Source organism: Pipistrellus kuhlii, unplaced genomic scaffold (assembly GCF_014108245.1).
Source record: "Pipistrellus kuhlii isolate mPipKuh1 unplaced genomic scaffold, mPipKuh1.p scaffold_m20_p_3, whole genome shotgun sequence".
In the NCBI taxonomy this organism is placed as follows: domain Eukaryota; kingdom Metazoa; phylum Chordata; class Mammalia; order Chiroptera; family Vespertilionidae; genus Pipistrellus; species Pipistrellus kuhlii.
The window spans coordinates 47270980-47290952 of NW_023425529.1; the positions used below are offsets into that span (position 1 = coordinate 47270980).

Genomic DNA, 19973 nt, shown 5'->3' on the forward strand with positions numbered 1-19973 from the left:
GTCTGGACAGTCGTTCTACTGTTTGGTCTAATTAGCATATTAGCCTTTTATCATATAGGATAGTCTAATCTCTAGACCCATGGTCAGCAAATTGTGGTTTGTGAGCCACATGCGGCTCTTTGGCCCCTTGAGTGTGGCTCTTCCATAAAATACCATGGCCTGGGCGAGTCTATTTTGAAGAAGGGACATTAGAAGAAGTTTAAGTTTTAAAAATTTGGCTCTGAAAAGAAATTTCAATCATTGTGCTGTTGATATTTGGCTCTGTTGACTAATGAGTTTGCCAACCATTGCTCTAGACTGTTTCTAGAAAAAAAGCAAGTGGGGTGGTCTAACTTCTGCTTAAGATTTTTAAAGTTTTTAGAATCCCTGAGACAAAAAGCCTACCACCATCTATAACAATATGTCATCTTTTTGGTTCAAGAATTACTGATGTTGTAACTTATAGGCCCATCTAATTAAAGTCAAAGGACAAAGAATTTGGAAATCTTCAGAAGACAACTTTAGCTGATTTTTAGTCTGTGTTTCTGTTATCACTTTTTGAAATCACTCTTCATTAAGAAGGAATGTGATGAGTTAATGATTGATATTTATGTCTTCACTTATGTCACTATCTAGCACCATATATCCTGACATGAATATTGTTTGGCAAACTACGACTTACCATAATGGACATTTTTCTGAATGCATTCAAAGCCAGAATTTTATCATATGTGTAAAGGAAATAAATAAAATTGTATTTACTTGATTAATATGAAAAATAAAACAATATAAAAGGTGAGATAAGAATTTATATAGTGACTTCCTTAATAGTAAATGTTGAAAGATAGAATGCTTTTATCCTAAGATCATGGAATCCTCATCCAACATATCTCTTTAACACTATACTGAAGGTTCTCACCTATGAAATAAGAAAAGGAATCAAGTGTTAAGAATGGACAAGAAGAAAGAAATTCCTCTTTAATTGCAGGCCAGATGGTTGTCTATGTAGAAAATCCAATGTAATTTTTTAAACAACTACTAGAACTAATTAGCAAGTCTCAAAATATAAGGTCAATATACAATAATCACTTTTTATTTTTATGTACTGGCAACAAATAATCAATAATTGAAGTTATAAAATAATATCATTGACAGGGAGGTAGCAAATCAATGTCTCTCTCTCTCTCTCTCTCTCTCTCTCTCTCTCTCTCTCTCTCTTTCTCTTTATCTCTCTCTGCTTCCCTTTCACTCTATCTAAAAACATTGGGAAAATATCCTCAGGTGAAGATTAACAAAAAATATAGGATGTAGATAGGTAGATGACAGATAGATGACAAATAGATGATAGATGATAGATGATAGATAGATAGATAGATAGATAGATGATAGATAGATAGATAGATATGAAATAGTAATAAATCTGACAAAATATGTGCAAGATCTGTATACCAATCTAAAAGACATGGTGAGAGAAATTTTAAAAGATTAAAATAAATGGAGAAATATACCTTGTTCACAGATTTCAAGAGTCAATATTGTTACAATATCAACTTTCCTCAAAATTTTCTGTACATTTAATATAATTTCTATCAAAATCTCAGTAGATATATTAGTAAAAATTGGCAAACTAATTCTAAAATTCAGATATAGATACAAAGGATATAGAATACCTAAAATAGTTTTGAGAGAGAACAATATTGGAAGACAATTACACCTTAAATTCAAGACTTATAAGGCAAAATAAATAAAAAATTTGACCACCAACTTATACCGTACTCAAGATAAACTCAAAATGGATAAAAGACTTAAATGTAAGATGCAAAGTCATAAAAAGTCTAGAAGAAAACATAGGTAGTAAATCCTCAGATATCTTCATAGCAATACTTTTGCTGATATGCCTCCTAAAGCAAAGGAACAAAGGAAAAATTAAATAAGTGGGACTAGATCAAACCAAAATACTTCTGTACAGCAAAAGAAACCATTAACAAGATGAAAAGGTAACCCACTGTATGGGGAACATATTCACCAATGATACATCTGATCAAGGGATTAATTTCCAAAATGCAGGGTGTCCCCAAAAAATGTATATACACTGTAACAGTTACAACACTATAAGTTACAACATCAGTGTATATACTGATAGTTCAATTTTGAAAATGAAATGTATTTTAATAAACACTGCATTTATAATTATTCCAAGTGTGTGTATACGTTTTGGGGGGACACTCTATGAATAAAAAACCTATAAAACTCAACACCAGAAGACAAACAATCCAATTTTTAAAATGGGCAAAGAACCTGAATAGACATTTCTCCAAAGAGAATATACAGATGGCCAATAGACATATGAAAAAATGCTCAACACGGCTAATCATGAGAGATGCAAATTAAAATCGCATGAGATATCACTTCATACCTGCCAGAATGTCTACCATCATAAATTAACAAACAGCACTTGCTGACAAGGATGTGGAGAAAAGGAGACCCTTGTTTGGGGGAATGCGACTGGTGCAACCACTGTGGAAAACAATAGGGACTCTCCTCAAAAATATAAAAAAGGAACTGTCTTTTCACCCAGCAATCCCATTTATGGGTATATATTCTAAGAATCCTAAAACCCAAATTCAAAAAAAAATGCACCCATATGTTCATAGCACCCATAGTTATTTATAATAATCAAGATCTGGAAACAGCCAATTAGCATATAAGTGGGTTAAAAAATTGTGGTACATTCACACAATGGAATACTACTGGGCCATAAAAAAGAAGGAACTATTACCTTTTGGGACAGCACGGACGGAACTGGAGGTTATTATGCTAAGTGAAATAAGCCAGCCAGTAAAAGGCAAATGCCACATGATCTCACTTATATGTGGAATCTAATAAACAAAATAAACTGACAAATAAAATAGAAACAGAGGCATGTATGCTAGTAACAGACTAATGGCTGTCAGAAGGAGGAGGGGAGGGGAGGAATGGAGGAAAAAAAGAGAATGAATTGCCCAAAGAACATGTATACATAATACATAGACACAGACAATAATATGGTAATAGCCAGAGGGAAAGGAGGGTGGCGGCTCTGTGGAAGTGGGCAAAGGGGAAGAAAATGGAGATGGAAAGAGACTTTGCTTGGGGTGATGGGCACACGATGCAGCGTGCAGATGTTTTATTGAATTGTATGCTTGAAGCCTGTATGTTTCTGCAAACCTTGAAGGCATTATGCCAACTGAAATAAGTCAGAGAAAGACAAATACCATGTGATCTTACTTAATTGTAGCCTTTAAAATAAAATTAAAAAGCTAACAAAGAGAACAGATTGGAGGATCCAAGATGGCGGCCGACAGAACAGCAATGAGGGAGGGAGTGAAAAGGGGGCATGTGTGTATATGTGACTAAGGGGCAGTTATATTACACAGGACTGTTTGGAGCGGGTGGACCAGTCTCCCCTAGTCGGGCAGCCTCTGCTGCTACTGCCATGTTTCCCAGGTCAACCTGTTCTGCCACAGAGGCCATGCCGTCTTGAAGGGGAGAGTGGCTGTGACTGGGAGCCCAGCCTCACCTCCACCGGGGAGACCTTGGACACCACCCAGGACCCTACAGCCACACCATCCAGGGACCAGCTGCCTCAGCTGTGATCCCACAGACACTGAGACTCTAGCGCCCCCCCCCCACCTGCCCCACCACAGGCTCCTAAAAAGCTTGTCCAGGGAGAGACAAAATGGTGGCTGAACAGGCAGACATGTCCATTACCTTTTCATGGAGCAGAGAGAAAAAACAGCTGAATCAAATAACCTCCTCCTGGAACTGGCAATTAAACACAGCTGGTCATACAATTCATGGTTAGAAGGGATGGGGGATGCCTGGAGAATGGTAGGAGTGGAGGTCTGGGCTGGAGAGAGAGACACGCACAAACAGGACTAGAGGGTCAAAAGGAAACTGCGCTGTACCAAGTCCATGTCCTGTGGGGACAAGCCTGGCACTCAACTGTGGAAAGATGTCAACAGGGCTGCTGGCAGCTGAGGATTCTAGGTCTAACTCCACAGCCATGGAGGCTGTGCCCAGAAAGACATCCAGAAATTCTCTGCACGGGCCATGCAGTGTCCCCAAGGGAGGGGAAGGGGGGTTGGAGGGAGACACACAGCCACTCCGGGGTTCTGTCTTTATATTTTCCTTGCTTTTACTGACTAAACCCAGTGCATGAGATCTTCCAATCACACTCACTGAAACTCCAGTGCAGGCGAAGGTGGCTTTGTGGAAGCTGGGGAGTAAAATAGGGAGAAGTAAACAGGAAGGCAGCTCCAGGACAGTATGTTCCCTCCAACCCTGAACAGGCATTTTCCTCTTGAAGACCAGACTCCTCCTAGCAGCGCAGCCACACTCAGCCTTGAGCTCGGCAAGGAAATAAGATTTCTGAGTACCCCAAGGCAGCCCTTGGGGACTGGGTAAAGGGGTCCCAGAAACTAATACAGGAACACCACCACCTAGAGCCCATATCAGAAACAGATGCTGTGTAAATACAACGAAAAACAAGGCAGCCGGATTGATCCTACCTGCTTGAAACCAAGGTTGTGGAGCCTGACACAGAGGAGCAATGGATGGCTGGGAAGTTCAAAATGGTTCTGACTACCTAACAGGAAATAAATGTGGCAGATAGCTCTGAGGCCTGGAAAACCCACAGCGGAGAAGTCCGTCGAGCAGTTGAGACGCCCAAATCGGCGCAAACACGTGGATTTGGGGGAGTTCTTCGGTCACTCACGGAAAGGTCAGAGTTTGCGGGGACAGCCTGGGGGATCGGGGTCCCGTGGCGCAGGCAGCTACAGTAGCCGGGGAGCTCCGGCCCCTCCCCCACTGTAGCCTGAGCGCGCACTACTGCACGCCGAGTGGCACCCAAAGAAGGCTGCAGCAACACCTAGTGCTGGGTTTGACATAATCCTCCCCAGAAGCGGAACTTTTTTAAAACACCAGGGGACACTGGACAGAGTGTTAAGAATCGCGGCTGTTTCGCCAAGGGCGGAACATCTGGACACCTTGGCGCCTGATCCCCTTCACCCCCTTGCTTCGGAATACTAGGGAAGGACTGCCCAGTTGGGCATATCCGGGGAAATTGCAGGGGAAAATTGCCTTCCTGGAAACAAGGGATCGGAGCCAGAAGAGAGTCTGGGAGCCAGCTGGCACCCTGCCAGCTAGAGCCATAGAGAAAGAAGGCCAGAGCAACCAAAAAGACTGGGAGGTCAAACCGGTAACACTGACACCTAAGAGCTGAATTACAAACTGCCTTCTTTTCTTCTTTTTCTTTTCTTTTATCTTTTAATTAATCAAAAATAAATGGACACAAATAACTAAGATATAGCCTACTTAAAATTAAGGATTACCTTACAAATCTGAGGTGCAGTGGAATGCTAGGAACTGCAAGACTGTCTGGGCCGAGAATCAGGAGTGTCAAATACATTAACAGAGGAAGTGAATGACAGCTACTGGACATTTTTATGCTAATTTTACTATTCTTTATTTTATTTTCATTTTTTACATCTTTTATTTAATTTTCATTTTTTATCTTTTACTTAAGAAACGATTTTTTTTCTTTTTTCCTTACTTGATTTTACCTTTTTAATTATTACATTTTTCAATCTCTATCATCACTATTACTACTGCTATTTTGCAATTTTTTTTCTTTTTTTTTTCTTTTTTTTTCTTTTTTCCTCTCCAGTACCATTTTATTTTTTCTTTATTTTACATTGGGAGTAACCTTCATTCTATTTTAATCTCTACTATAGCATCATTCAACCCTATCTCAACTCGACTTTTACACCATCACTCTCTTACTAAACTTTACCCTTTTAGTCTACGGTTTATCCTATCCCTTTCTGGCTTTAGTTTTTCCTCTATTCTTTCTGTATACCCCCTGCTAAAACTCTCACTATACTTATAGACCTAACTTCCAACCCCTGATCCAAGTGTATAAATACCAATCTCTGCACTATATTAACTAGTTAAAAAAAAAACAAAAAACTGTTCTCCCCTCTATCCTTTTCGCATTGTTTGAGTGAAGGCTGATTATTGTGAATTTTTATGCTGGTTAGTGAAATTGTTATGCTTATTACTGTGTTGTTATTGTTGCTTTGTATTTTTTTTAAAAAATCCTCTGTTTTTGTTTGTTTCTTTTACTTCTGTATATCATAGCCTTACTTAATAATAGGGGATATTGTAGTTTGTATTAATCACCAAGTATTGTTACTGGCATTGGCTGGGTTCAGTGGTTGTTCTATGGCAATTTTCTCCACATATATATAGTTTGTTTCCCATTTCTCTTTTAGTTTGCTTCTTCTCTCTCTTTCTCTCTCTCTCTCCTTTCTCTTTTTCCCTGTTTTCCAACTTCATTTTGTCATTACTTTTTTCCTCTTTTTCTATCTCTTTATCCATCTTTTTTTAATTTTTTTAAATTTACTTAATTTTTTTAATGTTAATTTTTACTTTTTTAAATTTTTCTTTATTTGATTTTTACCTTTCTTCCTTCTCTCCTATCCCCTAAGTTGCCTTTCTCTAGTGGTTACCTTTATTAGAGGTTATTAATATTGCAAATACATTCCTGTTAAGTGCCTCTTATGTTGTATCTGTTAGTGTTGTATTTTGTACCTTTAAATCAATGCAGGAGAAGGAACACCACATAACCAGACATCCTGAGAAGAGAGGCCATGGGGAGACAAAAACATAGTCCGCACATGAAAGAAAAGCAGGCATCACCAGAAAAGGGAGTAAACGAGTCAGAGGTAAGCAGCCTACCAGAGCAAGAATTCAGAATAATGATCATAGGATGGCTAAAAAGAATGGAGGAGAAATTTGACAATAACCAAGAAGAAATGAGGAAGAACCATGAGGAATTAAAGAACAACCATGAGGAATTGAAGAAGAACCAAGAAGAAATGAAAAATGACATCGCTACCATGAAGAACTCAATAGAAAGCATCAAGAGTAGACTAGATGAAGCAGAGGACCGCATCAGTGAGCTAGAAGATAAGATGGAAAAAAATACCCAAGTAGAACAGCTTCTAGAAAAAAAGATTAAAAAGCAGGAGGAGAGCCTACGGGAGCTTTGGGACAATACAAAAAAAATAATATTCGAATAATAGGGGTTCCAGAAGGAAAAGAAATTGAGATAGACATAGAAAAAGTATTTCAAGAAATAATGACAGAAAACTTTCCTGAAATAGAGAAGAAAAAACCCACACAAATCCAAGATGCTCGCAGAGTCCCAAGCAAAATGAATCCCAGAAGACAGACTCCAAGGCACATTATAATCAAATTAGCAAACAACAACGACAAAGTAAGAATCTTAAAAGCAACCAGAGAGAGACAGAAAGTTACATACAAAGGAACCCCCATCAGACTAGCAACTGATTTCTCAACAGAAACTTATCAGGCAAGAAGGGAATGGGATGAAATATACAAAGTCATGCAAAGGAAGGGTCTGAATCCAAGAATACTGTACCCAGAAAGGCTATCAATCAAAATTGAAGGGGAAATCAGGAGCTTCAGAGACAAAAAAAGACTGAAGGAATTTATCTCCACCAAACCAGCAATGCAAGAAATGCTAAAGGGTCTACTGTAAAAATAAAGAAATAGCAAGTGAAGAAGGAACACGGGTATAGAATAAAAATGGCGTCAAATGAGTACCTATCAATAATAACCTTAAATGTAAATGGATTAAATGCTCCAATCAAAAGACATAGGGTAACAGATTGGATAAGAAAACAAGACCCATACATCTGTTGTCTACAAGAAACCCACCTCAGAAAAAAAGATGCACACAGACTGAGGGTGAAGGGATGGAAAAAAGTTTTCCAGGCAAATGGAAATGAAAAGAAAGCTGGGGTAGCAATACCTATATCTGACAAATTAGATCTCAGAGTGAAGGACATAATAAGAGATAATGAAGGCCACTTCATAATACTAAAGGGAACAATCCAACAAGAAGAAATAACCCTGGTAAATATATATGACCCCCAATACAGGAGCAAACAAATACATTAAAAAAAAAAAAAAAACTGCTGGAGGACATTAAGAGAGAGATTAATAGCAATACAATCATAGTTGGACATTTTAATACCCCACTGTCACCCTTCGACAAATCATCTAAACAAAAAATCAGCAAAGAAATATCAATCCTAAATGACTCACTAGACCAGATGGAATTAATTGACATCTTCAGAACACTCCACCCCAAAGCCACAGAATATACATTCTTCTCAAATGCACATGGGACATTCTCAAAGATAGACCACATTTTGGGACATAGGCAAAGTCTCTTCAAATTCAAGAAAATAGAAATCATATCAAGTATCTTCTCAGACCATAATGGCATAAAACTGGAAATTAACTACAATAAAAATAATCCAAAGAAATCAAACACATGGAGACTAAACAGCATGCTATTAAACAAGGACTGGGTAACCAGAGAAATCAAGGAAGAAATTAAAAACATCCTGGAAACAAATGACAATGAAAACACAACAATCCAAAATCTATGGGACACAGCAAAAGCAGTTTTGAGAGGGGAGTTCATATCCTTACAAGCCTATTGCAAAAAAAAACTAGAAAAAGGAGTGACAGATTATCTAACTCTACAACTCAAAGAGTTAGAAAAGGAGCAACAAGAAAAGCCCAGTGTAAGCAGAAGGAAGGAAATAACAAAAATCAGAGCACAGATAAACGACATAGAGACAAAAAAAAAACAATACATAAGATCAACAAAACCAAGAGCTGGTTCTTTGAAAGAATAAACAAGACAGATGAACCTCTAGCCAGGCTAACCAAGAAACAAAGAGAGATGACCCAAATAAACAAAATCAGAAATGAAAGAGTTGAAATAACAACAGACCTACCGAAATACAATGGATTGTTACAAAATACTACAAACAAATCTATTCCAACAAACTGAACAACCTGGAGGAAATGGACATATTCCTAGAAAAATACAAACTTCCAAAACTCGATCAGGAAGAATCTAAAAATCTCAATAGACCAGTGACTTGGGAAGAAATTGAAACAGTCATCAGAAAGCTTCCAGCAAACAAAAGCCCAGGGCCAGATGGCTTCACAGGAGAGTTTTACCAAACATTCAAGGAAGAACTAAAAACTATCCTCCTCAGACTATTCAAAAAAATCCAAGAGGAAGGAACACTTCCAAACTCCTTCTATGAAGCCAGCATCACCCTAATACCAAAACCAGATAAAGACAACTCAATGAAAGAGAATTACAAGCCAATATCCCTCATGAACATAGATGCCAAAATCCTCAAAAAAATTCTAGCAAATCAACTCCAGAAGAACATCACAAAGATCATACACCATGACCAAGTAGATTTATTCCAGGAATACAAGGATGGTACAATATCCTCAAATCAATAAACGTGATACATCACATAAACAAATTGAAACATAAAAATCATATAGTCATATCAATTGATGCAGAAAAAGCATTCGATAAAATCCAACACCCTTTCCTGATAAAAACTCTTAACAAGGTGGGAGTACAAGGATCATACCTCAACATAATAAAAGCTATATATGATAAACCCACAGCCAACATTATACTCAATGGGCAAAAACTAAAACCATTCCCTCTAAGAACAGGAACAAGACAGGGATGCCCACTTTCGGCACTCCTGTTTGACATAGTACTGGAAGTACTAGCCATTGCAATTAGACAAGAGGAGGAAATAAAAGGCATCCAAATTGGAAAAGAAGTAAAGTTATCCTTATTTGCAGATGACATGATATTGTACATAAAAAACTCAGAAGACTCCATTAAAAAACTTATTGACTTAATAAATGAATTTGGCAGTGTAGCAGGATACAAAATTAATGCCAAGAAATCCATGGCATTTCTATACACCAACAGTGAAACTACAGAAACAGAGACTAAAAAGGCAATTCCATTTACCATCGCACCAAAAAAATTAAGATACCTAGGAATAAATTTAACTAAGGAAGTAAAGGACCTATATGCAGAAAACTACACAACACTGAAAAAAGAGATAGAGGATGATGTAAGGTAGGGGTGTCGAACTCAATCAGAGAAGGGGCCAAAATCTAAAATCCAGCCTAAATCACGGGCCGAATGGTTTACTGAACAGTCATAAACTGTCATTGTGATGGAAATGCAGCGGAGTGCAGTGATGACAGCGCGGTGCAGGCCACATTGCAAGGCCTGGCGGGACGGATTTGGCCCGCGGGCCTTGTGTTTGACACATGTGATGTAAGGAGATGGAAGAACATACCATGTTCATGGATTGGTAGAATCAATATCATCAAAATGTCCATACTTCCTAAAGCAATCTATAGGTTCAATGCACTCCCCATTAAAATACCAACGACATATTTCACCGACCTAGAAAGAACTCTCCAAAAGTTCATTTGGAACAATAAAAGACCCCGAATAACCACAGCAATCCTGAGAAAGAAGGGTAAAGTTGGAGGGATCTCAATACCAGACTTCAAACTGTATTACAAAGCCACTGTTCTCAAAACAGCCTGGTACTGGCACAAGAACAGACATATAGATCAATGGAATAGAATTGAGAACCCAGATATCAATCCAAATCACTATGCTCAATTAATTTTTGACAAAGGAGGCATGAATATACAATGGAGTCAAGACAGTTTCTTCAATAAATGGTGTTGGGAAAATTGGGCAGACACATGCAAAAGAATGAAACTAGATCACCAACTTACGCCATACACAAAAATAAACTCAAAATGGATACAGGACTTAAACATCAGACGGGAAACCATAAAAATACTAGAAGCATCCACAGGCAGCAAAATCTCAGACGTATGCCAAAAGAACTTCTTCACTGATACTGCCCCTAGGGCAATGGAAGCTAAAGAGAAAATAAACAAATGGGACTACATCAAAATAAAAAGCTTTTTTACAGCAAAAGAAACCATCAACAAAACAACAAGAAAGCCCAACGTGTGGGAGAACATATTTGCAAATAACACCACTGATAAAGGTTTAATCTCCAACACTTACAGACAGCTGATACAACTAAATAAAAGGAAGATGAATGATCCAATTGAGAAATGGGCAATGGACCTAAATAGAATATTTTCAAAAGAAGTCAGAAGGAAGGCCAAAAAGCACATGAAAATATGCTCAAAGTCACTAATTATACGAGAGCTGCAAATCAAAACAACAATGCGGTACCATCTCACACCTGTCAGAACGGCCAACATCAACAAATCAACAAACGACAAGTGTTGGCGAGGTTGCGGAGAAAAAGGAACCCTCGTGCACTGCTGGTGGGAATGCAGATTGGTGCAACCACTGTGGAGAACAGTGTGAAGTTTCCTCAAAAAACTGAAAATGGAACTCCTATTTGACCCAGTAATCCCACTTCTAGGAATATATCCCAAGAAACTAGAAACACCAATCAGAAAGGATATATGCACCCCTATGTTCATAGCAGCACAATCTACAATAGCCAGAATTTGGAAACAGCCTAAGTGTCCATCAGCAGATGATTGGATCCAAAAACAATGGTACATCTACACAATGGAATACTATGCTGCCATAAAAAAGAAGGAATTCTCATCATTTGCAGCAACCTGGATGGAATTGGAGAACATCATGCTGAGTGAAATAAGCCAATCAATGAAAGAGAAACACCACATGACCCCACTCATTTGTGGATAATAAAGATCATTATAAACTAATGAACCAAAAGATAGATATAGAGACAGTAAAGCAACAAGCAGACTGTCAAATTACAGCGGGGAAGGGAGGAGGATCTGGGTGAGATAATAGATCAACTGAAGGACTTGTATACATGCCTATAAATACAACCAATGGACATAAAACTCTGGGGAGGGAGGGGATATGTGGGAGGGAGGAAAGGGGGGAAAATCAATAAAATATGTAAATAAATAAATAAATAAATAAATAAATTTTAAAAAAAATTTTTAAAATGTGACAGATAGACAGTAGAGAGGGGTCTTAAACCAGCTCTCATAGGACATTAAAACTCACCTGAGCCGTGACCGGTTGGTTCAGTGGATAGAGCATCGCCCTGCAGACTGAAGCGTCACAGATTCAATTCCCGTCAAGGGCATGTAACTTGGTTGTGGCCACATCACCAGTATGGGGTGTGCAAGAGGCAGCTGATCCATGTTTCTCTCTCAATGTTTCTAACTTTCTATTTCTCTCCCTTCTTCTTTGTAAAAAAACAATAAAATATAATTTTTTAAAAACTCAACTAAAGTTTTCACTTTTTAATTTTTTATCTTTTACTTAAAAAATTAAATTTTTTCTATTTTTTTTTATTTTTTAACCTTTTATTTCTTGTGGACTAGTGCTCTACATTTTATTTTTATATTTTATCATTATTTTACTTTATCTCATTTTTTTTCTTTTTGCCAAACTTTTCTTCCTCACTTCTCCCTTTTTCATCCTGTTTCTCTTCTCAAGTTCCTGCTTTATTTTTTCTCTCTTTCTTTTTACTCCTTGTTAAAAAAATTGATCTTCTTTATCCACTTTATTGAAACATTACTAGTATAGTAGTCTCTGTTGGCTTACTCTTATATCTAATTTTCTTTCCCCTGCCACAAGTTCATCCACCCTGCTCTTTTCTCTTTCTGCACTAGCCAATTTTTTTCTTATTGGTTTTGTTTGTTTGTTTTATTTTTATTTTATGCTTTTGTTTTCCCCCTCCTTACTTGCTCTCTTCTTACTAATAGCTAAATTAGTTTCACACACCAAATGTAGACCTATCTTCTCTCTACTCTATTCTTATTTTCTAAAAATAGATGAATAGTTACATATATACAGTAGATTAAAGAAAGGAAAAATTTTTAATATATATTTTTAATATATTTTTTAATTAATTATTTTTTATTTATTTATTTTACTGAGTATTTTATTTTTTACTTTTCTTCCTATACACTCATTCTCTTTCTACCTCCTCTATACTGAATACTGGCCATACCACATTCATTCAATTCCTTTACCTCACCTCTGGAAATAAGCTCTGCCTCTTCAGATTCAATTTCCCCCTTTTTTCTGGATTTTTGTTGTTCGCATTTTTTGGTTAATTGGTGGTTTTGTGCAGTCATTTCTCTGCTCCTCAGTTTCCTCATATGTAAAATAGGTAATTTGGGATTTTTTTTTTTTTTTACTTTACTAAGATTTACACCAAAGATAAATACTATATTATACTAGAGGCCCAGTGCATGAAATTTGTGTACTGCAGGGGAGGTGTCCCTCAGCCCAGCCTGCACCCTCTCCAATCTGGGACTGCTGGCTCCCAACCACTCACCTGCCTGCCTGCCTGATTCACCCTAACCACTTCTGCCTGCCAGCCTGATCACTCCTAACCTCTCCTCTGCCAGCCTGATTGACACCTAACTGCTTCCCTGCTGGCCCAATCTCCCCCAACTGCCCTTCTCTTCCAGCCTGGTCACCCCCAACTACCCTCCCTATAGGCTTGTTCCCCACCCAATTATCCTCCCCTGCAGGCCTGATACTCCATAACTGCCCTCCTCCGCAGGCCTGATCGCCCTCAACTGACTTCCCCTACCATCCTGGTCATCCCAAACTGCCCTCCCCTGCAGGCCTGGTCACCCCTAACTGCCCTCCCCTACTGGCCATCTTGTGGTGGCAATCTTTGATCACATGGGGACAGCTATCTTGTGTGAGGGCATGAAGGTCAATTTGCATATTACTTCTTTATTATATGGGATATATAAAATGCCAAATAGAGTGTCTAATTCTAGGAGAATTATAAAGATTCAACAAAGAGATCAAAATGGAATTCAGATGACATCAGGCCACCTTCCATGTCTCTGAGGACATTGTTCCCATTGCTACGTGTGTGTTTACACTGCTGATTAAACTACTGTCAGCTCATTAGTAACTTTTGAAACGGGGTCACCAAGGACTATTTGGTTGTTCACTCCCATGTTCCCTGTGCATTGGTAGCAGACTAAACATATAAAAGAAATGTTGCTGTTATACAATTTGCAGGGAAGCCTGCCTCTGCCCAGGAGATTCAGAAATGCCCCTCTGACAAAGCTAGAGAGAAACCTTCCTTATCTCTGCACCACTCTTTCCTTCCTCTGAACAGAGTAACTGAGAAATCTAGGAACAGATGGCATTTAGACTTGGTATGGGAAGAGGAGGCTGAGACTGGGCTCAATTATATCAGATATATACAAATCTACGAGAGTTCTGTCTCATGCGCGCGTGCACACACACACACACATGCCTGTGTGGAGGGTGAGCCTGGTGTGGAAATAGGTGGCATGTGAGACCGGGAGCAGAAGAACACATAAAACTCACAAACTGAGTGTTCCTCAGATTGTGGTTCCATCAAGGGCCTCATGCAGATCTGTCAGAAAAGTAAGTGTATAGCCTGGCTGGCAGGGCTCAGTGGCTGAGTGTCGACCTATAAACCAAAAGGTCACAGTTTGATTCCCAGGTTGCAGGCTAGATGCTTAGTGTGCAGTGTGTGGGAGACTGCCGATCAATTATCCTCTCTCATCACTGATGTTTCTCTCTCTCTCTCTCTCTCTCTCTCTCTCTCTCTCTCTCTCTCTCTCTCTCTCTCTCTCTCTCTCTCCCTCTCCCTTCCTCTCTGAATTCAATTAAAAAAAATGTATTGTTTTAAAGAAAAGTAAGTATATTGTTGTCGAGACATATTTTTCCTCATTCTCTAAACATAGGCGGAGGATGAATACAGTCAGTTTTAAAATCTGGAATTCAGGTCATTGTCACTGGCACTAAAGAAAGGGATTTAACAGTCCTTCTGACATGTTGTTATTCTTAGGGAACATAAAATTAGAATTTGCTGCCGTAGTCACCTTCGCCTTGGAAAGAGTCAGTCATAACTGTGCGTTGAGGAAGATGAGCCAGAATAATAGAAGGTGATGGATAAGACATCACCAATCAGTAACATCCACTGGTTTCCCAGAAATTAAATGATATCGGCTTATAAATTATCTAACAGGGAACCTCATCTTATTTTCCATCTGCTATTTACGTCCTTTTTGCCTTTTTTTTTTTTTTTTTTTCAGGAAGTAAGACACTGGGGGCACAGCATTCACTCTTCTTAAATCTCTACTCTCCTGCCCACAGGAAGCGTGACCCAATGAAGACCGAATGAGGTTTGTTCCAAACAGAGGTAAGGTCGGAGTGCCTCAGATATATTTTCATTAACTCAATAGGAAATCAATGAAAGGAGGAAATGAATCTCAACCACTCACCCAGCTCCCTAACCTGCAGCAAGAGCAGGTAGTTTTGTACGGGTTAAATCATCAAGGCCTACCTATGAATGTTAGTTAAAATGTTAATTAACACCGCTTATGGGAGGGAGGCAGTGAAATTTATTACTTATGTAATGAAATTGTTTATGTAATGAAATTGTTTAAACTTTAATTGACCCAATCTCAAAATAAATAAATAACCCGTTCTCCCAGGAAAACTTTCCCAAAATAAGAGAGACCATCACTATGGTTGCTGGTAAAGGCCAGCAATTTCTTTGAAGTTGTTTGAATTCGTCTGAAGCAGATTTATATGTCCAAAGGAGCTGCCACCACAGGCTTAATTCTATTACTACATGTAGTGTTTGTTTAACAAGCTTCATGAGTTAAAACACAATGCTGCTAAAGGTTCACACACATTACATTAGCCATTTTGAAACATGAAATTCATGATCTTGAAAATGCTATCATGATTGAGTTCACCGGTCTTTCCTACCAATACAGAAGAACCAGAGTTTTGGTAAGAGAAGCAGGGGGTAATTTTAGATTCTAGGAACTTCATAGGCCCAGGGGAGCTGGAGTTAGCAATGCCAGTAGCCAGTACAAGGATTTAATTCTTCTACCATGGGAGAGAGGGAAATCAGGAGTGCAGGGATAAATCTGGCCTACCATTTAATCTGGCCTATCAGAGTCTTCCCCTGATAAGTATATGGTAAGGGAAGCTTTTCTCTGTTCCAAAATCATATTTGTGATATGCACTTTGCCAACTCAGCTTGTGGTGACAGATGGCATTGACAACTTTAGTAAAAAGAAAAGAACTGAGAGACACTGAGTGAACATAGGAAACTATGAACAGCTACTCAATAGGAAATCAATGAAAGGAGGAAATGAATCTCAACCACTCACCCAGCTCCCTAACCTGCAGCAAGAGCAGGTAGTTTTTTACAATTAATCCTCCCTAATAAAACACAGAGACATACTATAGGACAATAGGCTGAGTTATTATGAACTACTGATATGCCCAGTGAGAATGCACTTACCAGGTCTTCTTTTACAGATGAGTACCTGAGAGTAGTTGCTTGAAATATGAATCTCAATGAGGGTAAGTTTTGACATGAAAGACGGGGAATTTCCTGAGCCTCTATGGGATTCCTGAAAAAATGTAACTTAGAATACCAGGGAGGCTTAAAACTCCCAGGAAGCACTGAAATGGACAGCGATATATGCCATGAGAAAAACAGAAAGTACAACAGGGCTCTGTATTGTTTGTTTACAAAGATTAGCTCAAGTGTGTTCGCTTGTTCCTGGATGTTGCTTCAGCAAGTTACCGTGTCAAAAGTTAGGACAGCCCTGCCAGGGTGGCTCAGTGGTGAGCATCAGCCCATGAACTAGAAGGTAACGGCTCAATTCCCGGTCAGGCCACATGCCAGGGTCGCAGGCTTGATCCGCAGCAGGGGCCATGCAGGAGGCAGCTGTGGATGATGCTCCCTCAATGATATTTCTGTCTCTCTTCCTCTCCCTTCCTCTCTGAAATGAATAAAAATGTGTTGTTGTTTTCTTAACTCAGAGAGCATAGCTGGTTGGTAAATTAGTAGGGAGAGCTGACTCGAGGAGGAGGGCAGCAGCAATTATTCACAGAAGTCACTAAGATATATCCCGAGACAGATTCTGAGGGCTGAATGCTGTGGAGAGCACAGGGCTGGCCAGGCTGCCAAAGAAAGCACAGCCTCGGGTCAGTCTCTCTGGGCTCCGTCCACGCCCCAGCGCTCACTCCAGAGTGGGACGAATTGTGGTTTATCTCAAAACCACAGGTTTCAAAACATTTCTTTATGCCACTTCAGGAAACCCACTGGATAAGCCGTCCCCCAAGAGGCTCAGTCAGACATACTTTCATTTGCCTAACTATGGGCGAACAAAACATAGATATATCTGTATTGTAAACTTTTTATCTCTCAATCTAGAGATAATTTAAATGACAAAGAGTAAAACACTTTCAAATGAATGTGCCGCTGTTAACATCTGGCATAACAATAGAAGATTATTAATGTAAAATACTAATTAAAACTTTGTGCAAACCCATAGAATGTACAACACCAAGAGTAAACCATAAGGTAAACTATGGACTTTGATGCATCCATGTAGGTTTATTAGTTGTAACAAGTGGACCTCACAGCAGGAGCCTATTGCTAGCGGAGAAGGCTGTGCCTGTGTGACAGAGGGAGGTATAGGGGAACTCTGGGTATCTCCCCTCAGTGTTACTGTGATCCTAATATTGCTCTAAAAAAGTTTTATTTAAAACCCAAAAATACTCATTAACAGATCGTTCTTGGTTTTGAAAATGGAACATTTCAGTAGGGTGTGGAAAAGCAAAGAAAAACAAGGATGGGAGGGAGAAACTTCAAAAATGGCTATTTCCTTCATGATAAAGACAAAATCTGTACTACTAGGCAATATTGTTGAAGAATTGACTTACTTTTTTTGGTTTGTATAGTTTTTAATTGACATCTTTGTACATGTGCTTTCTAATCAAAGAATTATAAGCATTTGTTCTGTATTAGATATTTCCTATATATGCCTCTTAGTACAATGTCAAGGGCACTTTGTTAACAAATTGCTTATTAAGCAAAAGAATAAAGTGAGCTAGCTTGTTGGGGAGTTTTCATTTACATTCTGCTGCTAGCTTCTTATGACACTTCTCTCTTCAGGTGGAAGTACATTTGACTTGGCACAAAGCAGGCATGAAAAACTATACAGCCATAACCACATTCATCTTGCTGGGACTGACAGATGACCCAAACCTGCAAGTTCTGCTTTTTGTATTCTTGTTTCTCACCTACATGATGAGTGTGTCTGGGAACCTCACCATCATCACCCTCACACTTTTGGATTCCCACCTTAAAACTCCCATGTACTTTTTTCTCCGGAATTTCTCTTTCTTAGAAGTTTCATTCACCACCGTGTGTATTCCCAGATTCCTGTATACTATGATAACTGGAGATAATACCATTACCTACAACGCTTGTGCCACCCAAATATTTTTTGTTGTCCTCTTTGGAGCAACAGAATTTTTTCTCCTTGCCGCCATGTCCTATGACCGTTACGTGGCCATCTGTAAGCCCCTGCATTACACAACCATCATGAACAGCAGAGTCTGCACTACAATCGTTCTCTGCTGCTGGTTTGCTGGCCTGTTGATTATCTTCCCGCCTCTAAGCATGGGCCTCCAGCTGGAATTCTGCGATTCGAATGTGATTGATCATTTTGGCTGTGATACATCTCCTCTTTTACAAATAACCTGTTCGGACACAGCGTTAATAGAGAGAGTTGTTTTGAGTTTTGCCGTGCTGACACTCATTATTACGTTAGTGTGCGTAGTGCTTTCCTACACATACATCATCAAGACCATTCTAAGGTTCCCTTCTGCCCAACAAAGGAAAAAGGCCTTTTCCACCTGCTCTTCCCACATGATTGTGGTCTCCCTCACCTATGGCAGCTGCATCTTCATCTACATCAAACCTTCAGCGAAGGAAGGAGTGGCCATAAATAAAGTGGTGTCTGTGCTCACCACTTCAGTTGCCCCATTGCTCAATCCATTCATTTATACCCTTCGCAACAAACAAGTGAAAGATGCCTTCAAGGACACCATAAAATGGATTGCATTTCTCACAAAGAAGTGAGAGACGATGAGTGTTTTTAGAGGTTGTTAAATTAAGTTTAAATCTAACCCATGGGTGACATTCATTTAATTTGCCAAATAAATGGTTTCTTCTTATTCTGAGATTGATCAAGCTGTTCTGCCCCCAAGAACCTTTGTCTCTTATAATGCAAAAGCCAAAATCAAGCTCTTTATTTCTCTTTTGTTTGAGTTTATTTCATTCTGAATGGTTTCTTCAATAAATGCACATTTTAGAGACTAGATTCTCAACATATGGAATGTCATAAAAAGAAAATGCAAATAAATAAAGTTGTATGTCTAGCCATAAAGTCTTCTTATGATGTGGAATATAAATGTTGAGAGACCATTTCTCACTTGTTGAGAATACTTCAATATCTAGCCTCTGATTACACAAAAGTAACGGAAGATTCTTTCTGAAGCTGTAAAAAGTGATCACAAAGAAAAGTGTGCATTCCAGAGCTCTTCTTCTCATTTTACAATGTCCATTTTTCAGAAATGAGATGTTAATAGGGCAATTTCAAAATCAGTGAAAATAATTATGTTTTTTCTTTAAGCCAATTTACACACACACACACACACACACACACACACACACACACACAAAAAGTGTTTCTACTGGCCTTTCTGGAAGACTATTGCATGGGAAATATGGGGAGGAAAAAAACAGGACTTTCAAGTGCTGGATGCCTTCCACTAACATTAACATTGATGGTGCCAAGTCTTAGACTCAAGGAGAATAAGCCTGAATTTAGGGGTAGGATAACTAAATCTTGGTTAAATAAGTTCTCCAATAATCAGACTTACGTTGTCCCTTGATTTAAGAAGAATGTTAGAGATTAAGAGAATTAATTACAATAAAATATCAAAAGAGCTCATAATTTGGGAAAGACATCTAAGAGGCATTTGATTGCTTAGCATAGACTGACTACTGAAGATCAAATCCAGATATAGTGCAGAAAAAAAGGATAAACTTAGGAAAGAGGGAGAGAGGTGGAAAAACAGGTAATAGTCATGTAGGAACTTTGGACCAAATAATTGAAATTCTTGCCATTAAATAATTAAA

At 38.7% G+C, this 19973-nt stretch overlaps 1 protein-coding gene across 1 annotated transcript; it reads left to right on the top strand.

The window, feature by feature from the left end:
* Nucleotides 1–17972: 17972 nt before the first annotated feature.
* Nucleotides 17973–18911, top strand: LOC118729295 (olfactory receptor 6C2-like). Its single transcript, XM_036456719.1, has one exon. It carries the CDS (start codon nt 17973–17975, stop codon nt 18909–18911), a length of 939 nt encoding a protein of 312 aa, XP_036312612.1.
* Nucleotides 18912–19973: the final 1062 nt, after the last annotated feature.